The 22,358-nt window shown below is 44.5% G+C and overlaps 1 protein-coding gene across 3 annotated transcripts in view; it reads right to left on the reverse strand.

Annotated features, from left to right (window-relative positions):
- Window positions 1-22,358, reverse strand: part of GALNT18 (polypeptide N-acetylgalactosaminyltransferase 18) — a 449,323-nt gene that overhangs the window by 216,328 nt on the left and 210,637 nt on the right. For all 3 annotated transcript variants that reach the window (XM_021001955.2, XM_021001956.2, XM_021001953.2), the window contains exon 2: window positions 10,267-10,459. In XM_021001955.2, coding sequence (XP_020857614.1) covers window positions 10,267-10,459 — 193 coding nt within the window. The remainder of the gene's footprint in view (window positions 1-10,266; window positions 10,460-22,358) is intronic.

Raw genomic sequence — 22,358 nt, forward strand, 5'->3', positions numbered from 1 at the left:
GACAGTCACTTTAAGAGGCTTTCATACCTGGCACAGTGACAATTTCTTTAGTTTTGATAGGAGAGGCTATTGAAATGAGTGTTACATAATTAGAAGCACAGTGGAGAGAGAGCTTGCCTTGGAGCCAGGAAGATCTGAATTTAAATGCTGCCAAGTATGACCCAGGCAAATCATTTAACCTCTCTCAGCCTCAGTTTCCTTACTTGTAAAGTGGAGATAATAGTAGTACCAATCTCACAGGTTTGTTGTAAGAATAAAAATGAGATAATACTTGTAAAACACTTTGCAAACCTTAGAGTGCTATGTGAATATTGGCCATTATTATTACTATTATTATTAAAATTATCCCCATCTGACAGGGGAGAAAACAGACATGAAGAGGCGACATATCTCATCTAGGTACACTTGGCAAGTAATTAGAGGGGTCAGTTTGGATGCAGGTCTCTTGACTTCTGTTTATTGATTGATTACTTGTTCTCCTGGGTCAGAACTTGGAGCAAAGTGTAGAAGTCGCAAATTTAGGGTCAATGTAAATTAAAAAAAAAAACCCTCCCTAACACAGAGCTATCTCAGAGTGAAAAGTGCTGCCTCTCAAGGCTGTAGGTTTTTGCTCACTGAATGTTTCAAGCAAAGGAGCACTTTTGGGGAGTGGTTTTTGTTCAGGAGACAGCTGGTCTATATGGCCTTTGAAACTTTATGATTCTGGGATTCCTATTCCAGAGTTCCCCAACCATGTCTCACATCTCTGAATTATTAACTAGGAATGCCTGTGGTCTAGGGCTAAGAATTCTTAATATTTTTGTGCCATGGACCCCTTTTTGCTGGTGTAGTGAAATCTATAGCTCCTTTCTCAGAAGAATGTTTTTAAATATATAAAATAAAGTACATAGGATTAGAAAGGAAAGTAGTTATACTGAAATACAGTCATTTAAATATTAAAAAAAAATCATGAACCCTAGGTTAAGAACTTCTTGCCTAGGCCTCATTTTTTGTAGCTGAGATCATAGAGGATGATCATGGTGGGACAATAGGAAAGGAAATGGGATCTGGAGTAGAAGCCCTGGGTTCAACTCCTGGCTATGGTACTTATTCCCTGTGTCACTTGAGGCAAATTACTTCATCTTTCTAGGCCTTGGTTTTCTTTTCTTTTCTTTCTTTTTTTATTCTTTTTTTTGGCTAGGCAATGGGGTAAAGTGACTTACCCAGGGTCACACAGCTGGTAAGTGTCAAGTGTCTGAGGACGGATTTGAACTCAGGTCCTCCTGACTCCAGGGCTGGTGCTCTATCCACTGCACCACCTAGCTGCCCCTAGGGCTTGGTTTTCTTATCTATAAAGTGAAGGCATTGGACTCAGTGTTTACAAGGTTCCATTTTAGTTCTAGGTCTACGATCTATGGAGGCTTCTTTCAGAGATAGAATGGGGGTCGGGGGAGGAAAGGCCTCAGAGGTCACCTCACAAAAGATGCCATAGGGGACTGGCTTCTCCAGCATCCTATTCCCTCGCCCCACTACTGATGGTAGCCACCAGTGAGTTCTATCTTTAGAGAGGGATGCAGTTATAGCTGCCTCCATCGCCTCCCCCCATGATGTCAAAAGTCCTCTCTGCTCAAAGGTTGCTGGGACATTATCTTTAAAAAGACAAAACAATGACTAGAAACTCCTTTCAACAGAGGAGGCTCACCATGGCCCCATTCTGTCAGAGAGCAGAGATGGCCAGGTGGGTCAGCTTGTCTACACAGAAGCAAGAGCCACAGGAAGGACCTTGGTGACAGAGAAGTCATTAATGTGATTTCCATGGCAACAGGTTTGTTCTGAGTGGGGTCGGGGGGGGCTCTGGTGGAGGCCCCTCACCTCTTGGCGGACTGATCTGACAATTTAGTCTGAATTTAGACTTTCCGGCAAGGCTCTTAATTGAGGATAACAACACCTGCCTGGGAAGTCGCAATTTCCCATCTCTGCCTGTTTTCTCCGTGATGCTGCTCTTTAGAGAATCCTCAGTACTGCCTGTGACCACAGCCAGCGTCCTGTGACTACAGCTGGCTCGGGGGCAGGGGCCATAAGGACGGGCTGGTTCCCTCACACCCCTCCCCGCACCTCCAAGCTAGAATTGGCTCCAATCACCCAGGGATCCCCGAGGGGGAGCGGCAACTCCTCAGCCTCAGAGGCCACCTCAGCAAAGATGCCGCAGGAGACTGGCTTTGCCGGCATCCTTTTCCCTCCTCCAGTGATGGCACCATCCCTTCTTTTCTTACTCGCCTCCTGCCACTGCTATGTCTCCTTCCCATTCCATTTCTGTTGTTTGTTTGCTGCTGTCGTTTTACTTCCACAGGGCACCCGACCTTTGGCAGACATCTGCATGTCAGCTGTGCTGGGGCTTTGGAGCCAAAGAACAAGAGGGAAGAGAATCCAGGAGCTTCAGAAGCAGCCCCTGAATAGCCAGGAGCAGCTGGTGAGATGGAAACAAGTGTCAAGACCATGGGGGGAGCTCCATGCCCCTCTTACTGAGTACTGTCTATCCTCTCACAAGTCTGGGGCACGGTTCACGGGATTTTACATGATGGTGGGAGGGAATAAGCATTTGTATGGCACCTGCTATGTGCCAGGCAATGTGCTAAGTACTTTTTACAAATGTCATCTCATTGGATCCTCACAACAGCCTTGCAAGGTAGATGCAATTATTATCCCCATTAAAAAATAATAATAACAGCTAACATTTATATAGTGCTATTATGTGCTGGACACAGTGTTAAGCGCTTTATAATTATTATCTTACTGGATCCTAGCAACCCTGGGAAGTGAGTGCTGTTATCATCCCCATTTTACAGGTAAGGAAACTGAGGCAAACAGAGGTTCAGTGACACGTCCAGGGTCATACAGCCAGTAAGCACCTGAGGTAAGATTTGAACTCAGATCTTCTTGACTCCATGCAGCTTCTTGACTGAGCTGCACCACCAGCTACCTCCTTAGCCCACCCCTCCCAGCCCTCTCAGAGACAGTCCCTCATGATCCACCGAACTGGTCCCTTGTGTGCAACCAGGCAGATCCTCCTTAGATATCCCCCTCCACACACATTCTTTCCATCCCCTGAAGAACATCAAGCAGATTCAGAAAGAAAAACAAAAACAAAAAACTTTGATTGTTTAACACTGAGCCCACCACAGGTAGCTGAAGCAGCTTCTTCCTCGCTCTTAAAGCTCTTAACTATTAGAGACAGGTGGGCAGCTAGGTAGTGCAGTGGATAGAGCACTGAGCCTGAAGTCAGGCCTGAATTCATCTTTGTAAGTTCATATCTTGCCTCATTTTTGGCTGTGTGGCAAGTCACTTAACCCTGTTTGACTCAATTTCCTCATCTGTAAAATGAGGAGGAAAGGGGAAACCACTCCAATATCTTTGCCAAGGAAAACTCAAATTGGGGTCGTGAAGTGTCAGACACAACTGAAAACAACTGAACAACAAAGGGGCATCTGAACCCCACTACCAGACACCAATCTCCCCTAATTATCCTGGGACCAAGTGTCATGAGTAGCCGGCATCTGCAGTAGGAACACCAGTTCAGATTAGTCTGAGATTTCTTCCCACCACAACACACCAGCCACTGAGGGCTTATCAAGGACAATCCTTGCCCTCAAAGAGCTTGCAATCTAATTGGGGAGACAGCAAGCAAACAAATATATACAATGCATAATAATATAATAAATATAAATAGGAATAAGTAGGAAATAATTAACAGAGAGAAGGCACTAGAATTAAGAGGGGTTGTGAAAGGCTTCCTATAAAAAATGGCATTTTAGTTGGGACTTAAAAGGAAGCCAGGGAATCAGCAGGTGGAGTTGAGGACAGAGAGCCCTTCAGGTATTAGGAGACATCCAGAGATAATGCCTGGAGCCAGAGATGAAGGGTCTTCGTGTTGAAACAGCCAGGACACCAGAGTCACTGGACTGAAGAGTAGGAGCTGGGGAATAAGGTGTAAGAAGACGGGAAAGGTAGGAGGAGGCTAGGTTGTGAAGGGCTTTCAATGTCAAACAGAGGATTTTGTATCTGATCTCAGATGCAATAAGGAACCCATGGAATTTGGTGAGTAATGAGTGACACGGTTGGAATTGCATGTTAGGAAAATCACTTTAGTGGCTACATGAAGAACAGATTGGATTGAGGAGAAACTTGAGGCAGGCAGACACACCAGCAGCTTTTGTAATAATTCAGGTGTGAGGTTACTAGTACCTTGTCTAGAGTGGTAGTGGTAGTGTCAGAGGAAAAGGGATAGACCTAAGTTGAAATCTGACATTTACGTGGCTTTCTGGGAGTGTGCAGAGGTATCTATTTCTGTTAAACCTAGTCTAGGTCAGAGGTGATGAAGGTCCCTACCTCCTCCTTTTTGCAAATGGAGAATGGCCAAGAACTGGTGGTAGATGAAAGCATGTTCCTGGCTTAGCTATTTCCCGACACCCCCAGAGAATTCAGGAATCAGTCAACAAGTCCTAAGTAGGCTTTCCTCAGCAGACCTCATCCTGGCTTCCTTTAGCTGGTGAATGCTGGGTTTGCTTGAGAAATGAGAGGCATGTCCCTGGAGAGATGCTATTAAAAGTTAAAAGATTTCGCATTTATGCAGCAGAGCCAGTTATGTGATCCTGGGAAAATCACTTCACCCCTGTTCGCCTCAGTTTCCCCATCTGTAAAGTGGCGATATTAGTAACTACCGCCAACATTTTTGTGAGGATAAAATGAGATATATGTCAAGTACTTTGTAAACCTTAAAGCGCTCTATAAATGCTAGTTATTATTAGTGTTGTTCTGGGTGCCAGAGCTAGAATATCTGTACCAGGATCTAGTTTCCAAGCATTTGGCTAAACTGGGAGAGGGTTGGAGGAGACAGAGGGGGAGGGGCGGCTCTTTGCTACCCTCCATAAAATGAGACAGCCTGCCTGCCTCTGGCTGATTCTCAAAGTGAAGAAAATAGCCATTATCACACTTGCACACTCCCACCTCTTGCTGTTTCCTGATACTCCCTTTTCCCTCCCTTCCCCCATATCCAGGATTATACCCACTAAACTCAAGTTGCATTTTCCTGCCTAGTTCCTCATTTTCTGACATCTTGCTGAACGTTTAATTTCTGGCTTTGAACTTGGCCTATGCAGCCACTTGATCTGCTGATTCCATAACTTTGGCATTACATGCAAATTAACACACTGATTTTATCTAACCCCACCCCACCCCCTCCTGTTGATTCTCTTACACCCAGTGGATTTTAGTCTGAGACAAGAGTCTGTTAATCTCTTACTTATCTCCAGCCCAGGCTCATCTACTCTCTGTCACCTGTCTGGGCCAAAAGGACAAACTGAAAAATTTCCAAAGAACGGTGACCAGGACTGCCAGTGGAGTGGAAACTAAGGATGGAGAAGAGGACACTTGGGATAGGGAAGAAACACGTAACAGGGTTCTCTGAGTAGTTAAGGGTTGTCATTTGCAAGTATTTACTGTGCAGTCCCTTAAGGAACTCACATTCTGAATTCAAATCTGGCCTCAGATACTTACTAGCTGTGTGACCCTAGGTAAGTCATTGAACTGGCTCTTTGCGCCTCAGTTTCCTCACCTGTAAAAATGAGGAGGTGAGACTTAATGGTTTCTAAAGCTCCCTCTCACTCTAAATCTGTGATGTATAATCCTGTGATTTTCCTGCCTGGCTACAAAGGTCAGAATTAGAAATAATGAGGTGGAAATCAGAGAGTGAAAGATTTCAGCTCAATATAAAGAAGAACAGTAATTAGAGTTGTTCCCAAATGTAAAGGGACAGCTTTGTAAGGTCATGAGCTCTCCGTTGTGGGAGGTATTCAAGCAATGGGCTTGATTATCATTTGTCAGAAAAGTTATAGAACAGAATCCGTCTCAGGTACAGTTTGTGCTAAGGAATCCTTTTATTTCCTTTCTGCTCCAATACTGTCATTCTGGGTTACCTCCTACTTGAACCAAGAAAAATGATTTCAAATGAAGTCATTATAAGATATTTATAAGACACGCAGCCCTTCACTTTTGGTTTTGTGATTTTGATAAACATCACTTCCTTTGGCAAGGTGAGTCTCCAGTGGCCCCCACTGGTTCTCTGAACTTAGGTACGTTTATGTAAGATGAGATGTGAATTTCCACATGTATGTTGCTTTCTGGGAGCATGCAGAGGTATCTATTTCTGTTAAACCCAAATAAGAAGGGCCTACTTATAACTGGCTGTGCTGCATAAATGCAGAATCTTTTAATTTTTAATAGCACCTCCCCAGGGACATGCCTCCCATTTCTCAGGCAAACCCAGCATTCACCAGCTAAAGGAAGCTAGGATGAGGTCCGCTGAGGAAAGCCTACTTAGGACCTGTTGACTGATTCCTGAATTCTCTGTGGGTGTTGGGAAATAGCTAAGCCAGGAACATGCTTTCATCTACTACCAGTTCTTGGTCAATCTCCATTAGCAAAAAGAAAGAGGTGGGGACCTTCATCACCTCTCACCTAGACTAATACACTAACCTCCTAATTGTTTTCTCTGCCTCATTTCTCCCCAATCCAATGCATGCTCCATCAAGCAACCCACGTGATTTTCCTAAGGTCTAAGCTTGCCCATAACATTCCCCTGCTCCCTAAACTTCAGTGGCTCTTTGCGAGCTGCAGAATCCAATGCAAAATCCCCTCTTTGGCCTTAAAAGTCCTTCACAATCTGGCTCCACCCTCCCAAAGCTATTATACATCTACTCCCCTTCACACTCTCTGTGTGAAGCCTAAACAAGCCATCTGGCTGCTCCTCACACAGGACATGCCAGGTTCCACCTCCATTGTCTTCATTCAGGCTGTGCCTCACACCTGGAATGCAATCTCTCTTCACTTCTACTCTTGGAATCCCTTTTTCCTTTCAAGGTTCAACTCAAACTTTACCTTTCACTTGAAAGGTCTGAGCTCTTGCATAACCTCCCTCTAGCTAATAGTGCCTACATCATCACATATTTAAGTACTGATTTTTTATGTTCTTATATTGTCTCCTCTATGGGTAGCTAGGTGGCGCCATAGTGCATGGAGCGCCAGGCCTGGAGTCAGGAAGACTCCTCTTCCTGTGTTCAAATATGGCCTCAGACACTTACTGTGTGACTCTGGGCAAGTCACTTAATTCTTTTTGCTTCACATGTTTGTTTTAATACTTCTGGGATCCAGGATGTCACTAGTGTGGGCAATATACCAACCATCCAGATCACAAACCCCCTCCATACCTTGCGAAATACCACAGCCAATGGAAATTCATTGCCTGGCGGCCAGCCTTTTGGCTGTGTCTCTGAACCTGGCCTTTGGTGCTTGGTAGAACATGACCATGCTTGCATTCCATTGGCAGAGCTTTCAAGGACTCAAGGTCAACTTCACACCACGGTGAGGAATCAGAACGGGACATAAGTGGAGCAAGGATAATGATTACATCTGGCATTATATGGTGTTTCAAGGCAAAGAAACTGCTTTACAGTCTTTTTAGGGGTGAGATGGGGAGGAAGAGGGCAGGAGAATTTAGAACTAAGATATCAGTATAGGGAGGAAATTCTTTTTACCAATGCAAATCAGCAGTAGTTAATGCTTATTTTTGCTAGCATGTGTAGATTTGCAAGGCATTTTACAGATATGATTTCATGTGATCTTCACAACTCTGGGAAGTTGGTGCTATTATGATCTCCATTTTACAGATGAGGAAACTGAGGCAGACAGAGGTTAAATGACTTACCCAGGGTCACACAGCTAGTATGTGTCTGAGGCTGGATTGAAACTCAGGTCTTCCTGACTTCAACACTCTATTCATTGTATTACCTAGTTGCCTAGTTACCAGAGATTAAATGTTCAGCACATTGAAAACTCCAGATGTGTTTTTCAAGAAAAACTGCAAGTTTATCTCAGAGGGAAGACAGTAACATTAAGGGGTAACAGAAAGACTTCTTGTAGAAGGTGGGGTTTTAGTGAGACCTTGAAGGAAGCAGAGATGAGGAGGTAGAGAATTCCAGGAAAGGGGAATAGCCAATGAAAATGCACAGGGTTGGGAGAGGAACAAGAAAGTGCAAGGAGACCAGTGTGAATGGATTGAAGAGCTTGGGGGAGTAAGTAAGGGGTAAATACATATGGAAATATAGGAAGGGGCCAGATTATAAAGGACTGTAAAGACCAAATAGAAGATTTTATGTTTGATCCTGTACATAATAGGAAGCCACTGAAGTTTATTGAATGGTTTGCATGCATGTGTGTGTGTGTGTGTGAGAGAGAGAGAGAGAGAGAGACAGAGAGAGAGAGAGAGAGAGAGAGAGAGAGAGAGAGAGAGAGACAGAGACAGAGACAGAGACAGAGACAGAGACAGAGAAACCCGAGACAGAGGCCAACCCACAGCTACTGCAGTAGTTCAGGTGTGAGGTGATGAGGATCTGCATCAGGCTGGTGACAATGTCAGAGAAGAGAAGGGGACATACACAATAGATGCTATGAAGGTAAAATTGACAAGACTTGGCAACAATTTGCATACGGAGGGTGAGAAGGACCTGAGGATGACACATAGGTCCCAAGCCTGGGTGAAGGCAAGGATGATGGTGCCCCTGACAATAACTCAGAGGTCAAGAAGAGAGAAGGGTTTTGGGGGGGGCATGGGGGAGAAGAGACTGAGTTAGGTGTCAGACACATTGAGCTTAAGATGTCTACAGCACATCCAATTCAAGATTTCTGAAAGGCAGTTAAAGATGTGAGATTGCAGGTCGGGAAAAAGATTAGGTCTGGATAAGTGGATCTAAGAATCATCATCAGAGAAATGCTAACTGAAATCCTAGGAGCTGATGAGATCGCCAAACAAAATAATACAGGAGAAGAGAGAAGGGCCCAGGTGGAGCCTTTGGAAACACTCACAGTTAGCCAGCTTGAGCTGGATAAAGATCTAGCAAAAGAGTCTGAGTGGGCAGAGAAGTAGGAGGAGGACAGCATCATGAAAATCCAGAGAGATGGAAGTATCCAGGAGAAGAGCATAAGTTACAAAGTCCCAGAGACATTATTCATTTTCATACATCAGATTTCAGGCTCTGTGCTCTTCTTCCAAAGCAAGAGGACTCCTCTTCCAGACTCAGATGTGGAGAACATAATACATTGTGATACTCTGCACTGTATAAGACCCAGTACTGACACTGTCCTGTGGAAGAGATAGCCTACTGGGCAAAGGAAGAAGGCGGCTCTCCGTGCCTCAGAGCCCATCTAGGCCCCCTGCACTGAGTGGCTTATGCCCTCACTGAGATTCCTAGCTCTGGCAATGGCTGTTAGGTATTTAGATTGGCTATCCTTCTCTCCTAAGCCTCGATCAGGACCTGCCGCTCTCCTTACAAGCTCCTGGAGAACAGGCATGCCTTGCAAGGTTCCTGGGGACAACTGGACTCTATATCATCCAAGGAAAGGCTTCTCATTTTTTTTTTTAATAATGAAGAGCAATACCCATCCTAACCTAACCTTAGAGGAGCATCCTTCCATAACAAAGAGTGGTATAGACATTCTTCTCTGCTGGGTATAATGGACTTGTTAGTCCAAGAAGATTCATGTCATTTATAAAATTAATTTACAGGGAAAAGGAGTATTCATAAAAATACAACTAATTGGGTTAAGATGACATATTCACAAGAGCAGCACTTTAACTGCAGAGGATTGGAGAGTCTTCAAGATGCAAATTAAGTCATCAATCCTCCAAACCTCTTTATGGGACTGAGGGAGAAAAGAAAGGCATCTTCCATTTTTGCAGATGGGAAAACTGAGGCTAAAGAGAGGGGAGGAATACCCAAGGCAGAACTGAGGAACACCAATGAAAGGGACAGGAAGAGGACCCCAGAGTTCTGACTATCAATCTCCATTTCATTAAGCAACCATGTTTCCCAAAGCAGACAGACACAGCAAGGTAAGAGTTCAGAATGAGGTCCTTGGTTCTAATCTAAGCTCTGCTAGAAAAAGGACAAACAATAACAATTAAACATCTGGTCTGGCCTTCAGCAAGTCTCTCCCCTCTCTAGGACTCAATTTTCCTATTAGTAAACAACAGAAATTGGAATAAATAATCTCTAAGTGTGGGGTGCTCCCCTTCTCCCCAAGATCTTAAATCCTCAAAAGCTCAGGACCACTGTGGACTGTTGTGGTTTGCCCTTCATTCTCATAGAGTACTGTGCCATCAGGAAGATGATGCCATGTGGACTGATGATGCCGAAGGAGGGATGCCCACATGCCCAGGTCATTGGCTGTGCTCACCCATTGGGACGAAGGTCAGGCAGGGGCCTATCCAGGGGCAGGCGGTCACTGAGGTAAGCGTTGTAGCCATAGTACTGAAACTGCTTCAGGGCGATGCGCCTGCTTTCAGGGCTGAGGTCCTGGCCCCAGTGGGCAAAGAGGGACGAGTCTGTGAAGGCCTCCGCAGCACTCTCCTCAGGTTTGGCAGGGGCCTCTGAAAAAACACGAATGACAAGGAGATGCATGAGATGAGAACTTGTTTCACCAGGAGGTAAGCTAGCAGCCCTCAGAGAATCAGTACCCAGAGAGTTCAGATACTTCCCTATCCATGGTATAAAGCCTCAGGAAGAGCCAGGGCCTCTTCCTACAGGCACCTCCCATCCAAAGCCACCCTCCCACCACCCAGCAAAGCATCTCTTGCCTCTCAGCTCAGGTCCAGCAGGAATCTAAGACTAACTCTTTGATATGTAAGAGCACAGCTTGTCTGGTCAGGCATGAATACTCCCAAGGGGCCAGAGTACCACAGACTACAAGTAGTCATTAGTCCTTCCATTACAGCCTAAGACACATGTACTCAGACATTCCTGCCCAAGACAACTCCACCCAATAACACACACCCATCCCTGTACACAATCCTCACTTAGCAACGATATCAAGGAATGTATAGAATCAAGAATCAAGCATGTGTGTGTGGATACGCATGGTAGCAACACCTAAGAGACCGTATGGTGTAATGGGCCAAATATTGGATGGGATCTCTGAAGACCTGGGTTTTGGCTAGGCTGTGTGGGCCAGCCAAATACTACAGCTTCTCTGCCCCTCAGTTTCCTCATGTATAAAATGAGAGGATTGGATTAGAAGCGTCCTCTCCAGTCCTAAAAACTGATGACTTATTCATTTGGAATGGGGGAGAGAATGTACGAAAATTCCAATCAGTGAGCCAAGTCATACAATATTTAAAAGAAAAGTTTCATGGCTTTTGGATACAAAAATGGGAATTAGCAAGTGGAATGAGGTCAGGTAATGAAAGAATAATGATTCACAATAGGCCTGCATTACATAATAATGTATTAACCCCACGGCCCCAGGTGGTTTCCAACCTTTTATTCGATAAGAATATGAATTGTTCCAAATCCCAATGTGGTGAGATTGGAATCAAAGAATCTCAAAGTAGGAAAGGTTTCCCTGGGATCTCTTTGGGCATCACTGAGAATTCCTAAGATCACAGCTCTGGAGATGGAAGGGACTAGTCCAGCCTCCTAATGTAACAGATAAGAAAATTTAGGTCTCTAGCAGTTAAAAGACTTGTCCAAGGATGCACAGTTTTAAGTATCATAGATGGATTTGAACCCTGGTCCTCTGCTTTGGGGCAACTAGGTGCTACAGCAGATAGAGCACTGGGTCTGGAGTCAGGGAGACTTGTCTTCAAATCTATGTGACCCCTGGGCAAGTCACTTAACCCAATTTGCCTCAGTTTCCTCATCTTTAAAATGAGCTGGATAAGGAAATGGCGAATCTCTCCACTATCTTTGCCAACAAAATCCCAAACAGGGTCATGAAGAGTCGGACATGACTGAAAAATAACTGAACAAGAACAACCTCTGGTTTTAGGTTCGGTGTTCACATGATCTGCTTCTCAGGACTGGAATACCTGGAAAGCCCTGAGTTTACTTTGAATTATGATTACTTTTAGCCCTGCCCCTAGTCTTCTCTGTGACCTGGGTGGGGAAGCACTTCCCCTCTCTCTCAGACTTTTTTAGAAAATAAGGAGGTTGGAATTGACATCTTCCCAGGGTCCCTCTGGCATCTGAGTCGTAATCTGTGCTGCCATCACACATTCACTTAGCACATATTTCCTCGGCTCCTATTTTGGGACCAGAAAGGCTCTTTATGAATGGGTTTTGGGGGTGGGGAGGGAGACAAGAAGAGGAAGGGCAGGCAACAGGAAATCCCATTGATAACCTAGGAAATCCATCTGGAGCAATCGATGGCTGGGTTAGGGAGAGGGCAACTGCTGGCCAGGCTCGGCCTCTTTATTCAAGACTGAGGAGCTTACAACAGCAGAAACATTGATACTGTAAAAAGATCAGAATGGGATTTGAGGATTAACATGTTTATACCGACAGGCACAGCTTCCCTTCCCCATGCCTACTCCATCACATGGGCCAAAGGCTCTTTGGCATTACATCCACTCTTTGGGTGTTGACCTAAGATGAGTCATGGAAGATTTGACTTTAGAGTCTGGAAGGCCAGGGTGGAAGCTGCTACACCCCCCACCCCCCACCCTGGTACATACTTACTAGCTCTGTGACTCTGGCTAAGTCTCTTAACTGCTCTGGGCCTCCACTTTCAGCTCTATGTTCAGGATTCCTCACTCAAAAGAGATAGGCCAATACTGTGCTCCTCAGTCAGACATAAGGGTAGTTCCATGACTATCCCGCTCCAGAAGAAATGTTCTCCTTCCCCCTCCACCACCTTCTTTTAATGGGAAAAGTCAGATTTTCACTTGTTTGAGAGTTTCTCCCTTTGTTCGCCAGCCTTCACCCCATCCCCCCAACCCCATCATCCATTGATTAATGAACCAGGGTCTCAGGCCTTCATCAGGCAGGGGACTCATCCTTGTTCACCTAAGTGTAAATATGCAGTCAGAGGTCCCCTCACCCTCACCCCCAAGACTTCCCAAAGGCAGGTTTACAACCACACAAGGATCATAGATTGGAATTACAGCTAGGAGAGGCCTCAAAAGTCCTCTAGACCAACCCCTTCATTTTACAACTGAGGAAATGGATTTGAACCCAGGTCTTTCAACTCCAAAGCCATTGCTCTGGCAGCTAGGTGGCACAATGGAGAGCTCATCTTCCTGAGTTCAAATCCAGCCTCAGACACTTACTAGCTGTGAGACCCTGGGCAAATCACCTAAACTTGTTTGCTGAGAGTTTCCTCATCTGTAAAATGAGCTGGAGAAGGAAATGGCAAACCACTCCAGTATCTTTGCCAAGAAAACCCCAAATGAGGTCATGAATTCTTGGACATGACTGAAAAATGACTGAATCAAGTAATAGAACCTAGATTTGAATCCAGGCTCTCTGACTCCAAAGCCAGTATCCCCCCTCCCCATTATACCATATTGCTTCTATCCTGACTTCATCTTCCTGCCCTGCCTGCACTGCAATGTCGAGAAAGAAGTGTCAAAGTCAACTCCCAAGAACCTAAAAGTGCTGCCAGGCTAGCCCAGCTCAGTCTCCACCGCCTTCCCTACTTCCCTCCCAAGAGGGTCCAGACACAAGAGCTACAGCACTGGTACTCTCTGCCTCTCAGCCTCAGGCTGAGGGTGCCCCATGCCTGCCTTTTCTCATCTACTATAAACAAATGGAGAAGATTAAGCTGTTACCTTCTTTCCAAAAGCTCTCCTGGCCCTTGTTCACATCCCCCACCCCGTTGCTCAGTTTCTCTCCTCACCCCCAGCCCCAATGGGAAGTAGATACTGGCTATGCTCCAAGCTAAAAGTGCTCAGCTGACTATAATTAGCCCACCGCTTTGCCAGAATCAGGTCCATTCTGCTTCAAGGATCAAAGAAGATCTGCTAAATCCCCATTAAAGTAGAAGTCCTAATAAGATGAGAGTGTCAGGTCCCCAGGCCATAGGCCCACAATCTGTAAGAAATCACTGGACAGTTTGATTTGGGGCCAGAGGTGGGGCTCAGAGCTTCCTCTCAGCCACAGATTCTTCACCTGGGCTCCATGAAGCCCTGCATACATGTTAGAGGGTAAAACTTGGGTTTCACTAACCTCTAACTGAAAATTTGCATTTCTTCAGTTATTTACAGACCTGACTGAGAAGGGACCCATTGGCTTCACCAGAATGCCCAAAGGGCCCAAGAGTTCTTTAAGAATCCCTAGTCTCAGCTGTGCATGGATATGCTTCACAAGTGATTGTAAAGGCAGCAACATTGACACTACTCAATCTCTCCCACCTTCCTTTCAGGGGTCCTGTCTCATGTCCCAACCCCCAGGGGCTCATGTTGTCCAAGGCACACATTCTCCTGAAGGCAGCCACTCAGACTTGCTCTTCCCCATCAAGGAAGGGGCCCCACTGCCCTTTGGAGGAGACACATACACTATGTGGACCATGGCCAGTCTAATCCTGCTGAAATTACTTACAAACTTTATGTGGTATACTCCTCCTTCTGAATTTCTTGAACTAAGAGATGAGCAAACAGATGAATCCAATAGGGCAACCCAGGGAAGGAGGAGAAGTAACCTTGTGACTTCTATCTCACCATCCCTTTATTTCCAAGGATCTCTTTTCTCTTTCCTCCTACTTTTCTTTCTTCTTTCTTATCTCTTGTCTCTACTTCTCTCTCTCTACCACTTTTCCCTCTTCTATTTTCTCATCTTTCTCTCCCTCCTGTCATTCTTCCTTTGTCTCTTATTTTTTCCTTTCTTCTGTTTCTACTCTTTCTTGTCTCTAATTATCTCTTCTCTCTACTTAGTCTTCCCCCTTTCTTTTCTCCTTTCTATTTTACCTTCATCTCTCTCTCCTTTCTCCCCTCTCCATCTTTCAATCTTTCCTCCATTCTGTCTCTTCTCTTTCTCCTCTTTCCTCTTGCTTTTATTTTGTCTCTATTTCCCTCCTTATCATTCCTCCCTCTCTCCTCTTTCTGCTTTCCTTTCTCTTCTGTTTTCTCTTATTTCTCTCACCTCTTTCTCCTTCTCTTCTCTCATTTCCTTCTCTTTTCTTTCATGTCTCTTCCCTCTTCCCTCTACTCTCGCCACTGTTTCCCCCATTTCTTCATCTTTACCTTCTATCTCTCCTTTTCTCTCTTCATCATCCTGACTTTCACTTTTCCATTCTCTCTTTCTTTCTACCTTCTTATTCCCCAAATTTGGCGTATTTTCATCCAATAACTGATTAGACAACAAAAAAGATAAACTAAATAATACCATTAACAGATACCCAGGGGCACAACACTAGAGATTTCCATTTAATCCCCACTGACTTGGTTGAGTATAGTGCATTAACCAGTCCCAAGCCAGTTCAAGAATCTGCTATTGTCCAGTCCTCATTATCCCATCTTGTCCACCAAGACATGCCAGTGAGATGGGGTGGGGGGAAGACCTTATCAAAGGCCATGGCATTTATTTACTAGGCTGATAATAGAATCAGATGAGTCTAGCATGACTCATATTGCTGCTTAGTGAACTTGGAGATCTTCTTATCCTTTCTCAGTCATCTCCAACAGTCCCTTTTCAAGCTCATCAACTTATTTTCTGAAGAGTCCAACTTTTTCCCCTTTTGGGAAGTCAAGTCAAGTCAAAATGTGTGCTCACTGTCTACAGTTCCTCACAGAACACAGACAGTAGTTCACCAGTCATATCTGCCAGTAACTCAGCAGCCACATTCACCAGCTGTTCAGGATGTCATTCATTCAAGCCTGCTATCTCGGACTCATCAAAGGCACATTCCCATCTCCTCATTTGTCTCGGGATATACAATATATGATCATCTGAATTATTTATTATATTGGTTTATGTTTAAGGAACAAGCCCTACAGAGTCCTACTTTTCTGAAGTGCTAAGGTTTTATTTCTTGTACATCTGAAGTGAAATTTTATATAGCTGAGGGCAGCTATCCAAGAGACTGAAGTCTTTTTCCATCTTGTAAACCCAGAAGAGTATAAAATCTGGGGGAAAATATCATCTCCCAGAGCAGAGTTCTTAGTGGATCTGACAGAGAACCTTGGGATAGATAGACTTTGGAGGTGACTCAGGAATTTCTTGACATTGTCTTCAATCCAATCTCCTTCTCCCAGTCTCCTTCCTTTGGGCTCTATTTTAACCTGGAAAAGGCTTTAAGCTAGGGTGAGAAGTCTATCTGTGGACCGAGACCATCCTTAGTCCTCACCTTCTTAGTGGTACCAGATATCAAGAGGCTCTAGTAACAGAAGAGGAATCTCTTCTTGACCAGCATCAAGACTTTGATGTCAGAAAATTTCATCAGAGATCCTAAGATCACTTTGGGGCAACATACAATGCTAGCCAGCTTCAGTACCAGGTCAGAGTCAGGAGCAAGTGAAGCAATAGAAAGAGCCTTAGGTGTCTTGGAGTCATAAGATGAAGGTTTGATTCCTGGCTCCAAAACTTACAAGTGATGTGACCCCAGCCACTATCCTAGCAAAATCAATCTGTCTGTCTGTCTGTCTGTCTGTCTGTCTCTATCTATCTCTATCTCTTTCTCCCCCCACTCCCTCCTTTCTCTCCTCAAGTCCTCTCTCTGTCCCTTGGTCTCTTCCTTTGTAAAAAGGGGTAACAATCCTTATATTGCATCACAAGTCAGCATGGTACAGTAAAATCTTCTGGATTCAGAGTCAGAAGACCTGGGTTCGAATCTTGATTCTAACACTTAATGCCTGTGTGACTTTAGGCAAATCACTAAACACTATGGACCTTAATTCTTCATCTGTAAAAGAAGGGGTTTGGAAAGATGACTTCTAAGGCCTCTTCTAGCTCTAAATCAATGATGCTATAAAGATATTGAGTTATAGAAATGTGATCTAATATTATTTACTTCTGAAAAGCAATAGAAGAAAGCCCTATCATAATATCAGTCATGTAACATGGTTATTCAGGCCCCTTCCCAAATGCCTGCAGCAAATATTTGGAATGTAAAACACTTAGCACAGTGCCTGGTATGAAGCAGGCACTTAAGTGCTTGCTTCCTTCCCTTTCCTTCTATACCTCTATTCCTCACCTGCAGCAACATCAGCTTCTCCACATCTTGGTGCACTAATTTTCATGAATAAATTCACAGCAGAAAATTGCTCTGAAAGGACACTAATCACTTAGCCCTTTGAAGTAAAATAAGAGCATTTGAAAGATTCACAGGAAGGATGACATTTCTGAACTTCAACAGAAAGATTGACTTTCTTTCTCTTCCTTGACATTTCCCAGAGAAAATGTATATAAATCTCTATTTTTCTTTCATCCACATGTTATCTCAGTGGGTTTTATCATTTAATTATTCCTGGAGGCAGGCAACAGGTGGATGTGAAATTTCCTCCTAGCCAGCCAGCCAGCAAGGTCTGAGAGATGTCTTGTCCACCAGGGGCAGCTTGCATGGATACACATCCGTCCATCATTACTGGGCTTCATCCTTTCTCATCACTTCCTCCCCAGGCACATGTATTCAAAAGCCTGGAACAGATGGTCTGTGGAGGTTGGAAAACATCATAATATGCAGCTGCTATCTCAAGATTTGGTGACAGGAAACACGGCAATGGACTAAGAAAGGGTGGAGAATTGTTTTTTTTTTCCTTTAAAATCTTAGTAACGCTTTAAAATACGTTTACCGATGTGCTCTCCTCCATACCAACTCAACACAGCCCTCCCTTGTAACATGTAAGTACAGTTAAGCTAAATAATCAACATTTGAACTCCAAGTGCTCATCCCATTCTGAACACTTAGATCACCACTTCTGCACCAAGAGATGGGCCACATTTTTCACAATCGGCCCTTTGAAGTTATAATTGGTCACTATATTAATAGTTCTGAAGACTTTCGATGTTTTCTTTTACATTATTGTGATCATCATGTAAATTGTTCTGGTTCTTGTCAGTCCGTACAAAGTCTTCCCAAGTTTTTCTGAATTCTCCCTATTTTACATTTATTATTGAACAGTGATATTCTACTATGCTCACATATTTATTTAGCCATTTCCTAGGCTTCAAGGACTCCAAAGAAGACAGTTACTCGCCACACAGCATGACTTCCCCTAACTCCAAGTATATAGGACAGTGCTAGACATATCACCAGCGTTCAATAGAAGCTGGCTAAGTGAAGGCTTGGATGTGGAGAGGCAGCATGGGACACTGGAAAGAGGCCCGGATTCAGAGTCAGGGGACATGCTTTCACACAGAGCACTGAACTTGAAGTCAGGAAGACCCGAGTTCAAATGCAGCCTCAGAAACCAGCAGTGTGACCTGGGGTAAGTCACAATCTCTATCTGCTTCAGTTCCCTCATTTGTAAAATGGGGATAATAATAGCACTTACCTCACAGGGTTTTTGTAAGGTCAAATGAGATAAAATTTGTAAAGTGCTTTGCAAACATTAAAGTGCTTTATAAATACTAGTTATTATTGTTGTTATTGTTTTTGTTAATGATCTGGGGGAAGTCAATTCATCTCTTTAGGTCCCAGTTTCCTCACTGGTAAAGTGGGGGGATTGGAGTAGCTGGCTCTTCTAGGGTCCTGTGTCCAGCTCTCAATCAATGACCGTATGCTCTCTCCTGTTTCCCTAATCTGTTGAATGCAGGGGTTAGATTAGATGGCCTCTCAATTCTTATCTAGTTCTAGATGTTGATTCTATGAACTCTCTGGGCCTCAGTTTCCCCATCTGTAAAATGCAGGGGTCAGATGTCCTCTAAGTTTCCTCCTAGCTCTGTCTATGATCTTATGTCAAACTATAGCTATTTGAGTAAAGAAGCTGCCCATCTTTCCCCTCCCCATGCCTCTACTCTCAGAAGAGGTAGCCTGCTAGAAGGGACTGGGGAGAATAAAAAGGCCTGGTTCATTGGTACAGGTCAGAGCTACCCTCCCCTCCCTCAAACATGGCCTCCAAGTCACAGCACCAATTCCACATGCCTTTGGCAGTGAACAGTGATCATTTCCGTGGATGTCTGCTGAGACCCCAGCCCCAACTGCAACTCCATGAATAAAAACCCTTTCTACCTGTTGTTGAGACTACGAGATTCTCTTCCTTAGCTTAAATGCTTCTATTGGTGTGGATTTTGTTAGTCACCCGAAAACCAATACTTCATTGTATATTTTCTTCTAAAAGAAAAAAAAAGTCCCTTTAATAATTACAGATGACATTCTGAAAATGCCACAGTATGGTCTCAGAGATATGCCTGAGATGCAAAGCATCTAGACCACTAATGAGGGTGGGGAATTCTGGATTAGAAACATCCCTGTGGCTTTCAGAAGAATATACTGATACAGTAGGAAAATAGCTCAAGAGCAGCTTGCCTGGCTTTGGCAATTAAGTCCTATAACAGGAGAGGATAATAACACGGTGCTCTGGCTAATCAGGGTAGTGAGATGTGCCCATCTGGAGACAGAGCCAGGATTCCACGCTGCCTCAGAGGCCATAGGAGCTGCCGAGGAAGGAATGCCTGAATGAGAAGCCTCCAACTGATTGAGCAGACAGAATAAAGTCACCTTCACACTTCCAGCTCCTTATACAGGGGTCTTTCTGGTCTCAACTTGTCCTTGAGCCAAACAGAGGGGCCATGAAAGAAACAGGGATGAGAAGGGGAGAAAGGGTGGTGGTAGAAGAAAGAGATGAGACAAGCTGAAGAAAAGGGCAGCTAGGTGGCACAGTGAATAGACTGCCGGGTCATCTTCCTGTGTTCACATGTGGTCTCAGACACTTTCCAGCTGTGTGACCCTGGGCAAGTCACTTAACCCTGTTTGATTAGTTCCCTCATCTATAAAATGAACTGGAGAAGGAAATGACAAACCACTTCAGTATCTTTGCCAAGAAAGCCCCAAATGGGGTCACAAAGAGTTGGACATGACTGGAAAACGACTGAATGACAAACAACAGATCAAGCGGGCTCCCTCCTCAGAAGGGAGAGCTCCTTGGATAGATGAACTGTCCCCTGGGAAATGCCATCCACCACTCAAATAAGAAAATGCTCCTAAAGTGATTTGCAGACTTTCAAGTGCTTTGCAAACCCTATAACGCTATGTCAAAGTGAGCTATTTTCATCATCCTCATTGTTATGATTATGATTATGGTGCCCACACAGAGTCCTGTTATCTTTTTGAATTATTATTATTATTATTTCCTCCCGTGGCCCTGGGGTGATGGTGATGATGATTCATAGGTAAAGTGACAACTCAAGTTTCTGGGTAATTGCCATTTTTCTCTCCCCAAGAGTCTGGTACAGCTCAGGCTCAGGGTGTCCAAACACTGTATCACCATCCTCATTACCCCCAGGCTCAGGAGAGAAATAGAAATAATTCAGATAGATAAGAGGGTGATTCATGGGCTTGGGTGCCATTCTCAGCAACCAAAAAGGAACAGAGAGAAAGCAGAGCTTGGGTGGAAAACATGGCAATGGCTCTACAGAGAGGACACTAAGCGAGTAGGTCCAGACAGGAGCAAAGCCCAGGCTGGAAGCCTCTGCAGGAGGTGTCTAGAGGGCATCAAAACATGTAGCCACCCCCACCAAGGAGGCCTAGAGAGGGCAAAGAAGTTGTTCAAGGCCTTGTAATGAGTCAGTGAGAGAGTTAGGACTGGAACCAAGGTCTTCTGACTCCAAGGACTCTTTCTTTGGCAGCTAAGAGGATAGAGCTTGTGGTCAGGAAGACCTGAATTCAAATTCTGCCCCAGACACGTACTACTTGTGTGACTTTGGGTAAATCACTTAATCTCTGTCTGCTTCAATTTCCTCAACTGAAAAATGGAGATAATAATAGCATCAACCTTCCTAAGGTTGTTGTGAGGATCAAATGAGATAATATTTAAAAAGTACTTCATACAGGTAGGTGCTTAACACATCCTTCCTTCCCTCCCTCCTTCCCTCCTCTCTTCCTTCTCTCCTTTCTTCCTCCCTTTCTTCCTTCCTTCTTCCCTTCTTCCCTTCCTTCTTCCCTTCCTCCCTCCCTCCCTTCCTCCCTCCCTTCCTTTCTTCCTTCCCTCCTCCCTCCCTCCCTTCCTTCCTCCCTTCCTCCCTCCCTCCCTCCCTCCCTTCCTTCCTTCCTTCCTTCCTTCCTTCCTTCCTTCCTTCCTTCCTTCCTTCCTTCCTTCTCTACCTCCCTCCCTCTCTCCTTTCTTGCCATCAGAAAACAAGCAAATGCATAAAAAGCACAGACTCATAGCTCCGGGGCTAGAAGGGACATTAGAGGTCATCTGCTCCAATCCCCTCATTTTATAGATAAGGAAATTTAACCTCCGGAAGGTTCAGCCTTGCATCAATCAGGGCTTTGCAGCCAGATCCTTTGACTCCAGGGACAGTATTCTTTCCATGATATGTGCATGCGATCTGAAAGTGGGGCCCATAAACATTTAATCATTCTCCCCTCTTCTTGGGTTAACCAGTCTCACATTAGCAAGTTGGGCAGGAGTTGGGCTTGGTTAATGGGCATCTCTTGTGCTCTCTCAATCTGTTTGTTGAGGAGGGTTCTCATCTCCACCTCCTTCGGCTGTGAAGTAATGGGCTGAGTTAATGCTCGGCAGGAGACTGACAGGCAGACGCCAGCCAGCAGGAGCCTATTGAAAGCTGACAAGAGACATTTCCATTTCTGGACATTTAATTAGACTTTTTCTCCCAAAATATAGCACCTAATAATGCATTTCAAATAGTGAGAGGAAAGGAAAAAAAAGCACCCCTACAAGAACTCCACTTTGGGATTTATAACCCACCAAAATTGGCTATTTAACATTTAATCTATCTAGAACTCCAATTTCTAAATGAGATTCCCAATTTCTGAAGTGCTTTAAGTGCCATCCCTATTTCTTTTCCTAGAAGGAACTATTAGGCAAAGTGGCATCACCATGCCCATTTCACAAATGAGGAATACTGAAGTTTGAAGAGGTTCGGGGCATTGCTTGAGTTCACAGAATCATAGAATGTCAGAGCTAGAAAAAACCTTAAAGGTCATATAACTGAATCATCTCAGAGCTGGAAGGCATCTCAGAGAGCAAGGAAGCCCCTCTCTTACAACATCCTTGGCATACGTCCATCCAGCCTCCTCTAGTGACCTCTCATCTTGCTGATCAGAGAAAGGAGCCCTGGAGAGGTATAGCAGATTCCAGACTCAAACCAAGGTCTACTGAGTCCTATTTCAGTAACCTCTCCAAGGCATGGAAAGTTCTCATGGACACATGAAGAGGTGACCTGCTTAAAGGAATGGGAGGGAGTGAACCTATGATTTCACTGGAATAGGGAATATCCCTGGTGAAAAAAAAACTCCCTTTAAACATAATTTGGCATCTTCTCTGCAACTTGTTTTCCCAGACAGTTGGCTAGAACACTGAATTCCCCAAAGTTACATGGCAAGGGCATGTCAGAAGTGGGACTGGAACACAGGTCATTCTAGCTTCAAGG

This window comes from Phascolarctos cinereus, unplaced genomic scaffold (genome assembly GCF_003287225.1).
Source record: "Phascolarctos cinereus isolate Bilbo 61053 unplaced genomic scaffold, phaCin_HiC Scaffold_9;HRSCAF=440, whole genome shotgun sequence".
Lineage (NCBI taxonomy): Eukaryota > Metazoa > Chordata > Mammalia > Diprotodontia > Phascolarctidae > Phascolarctos > Phascolarctos cinereus.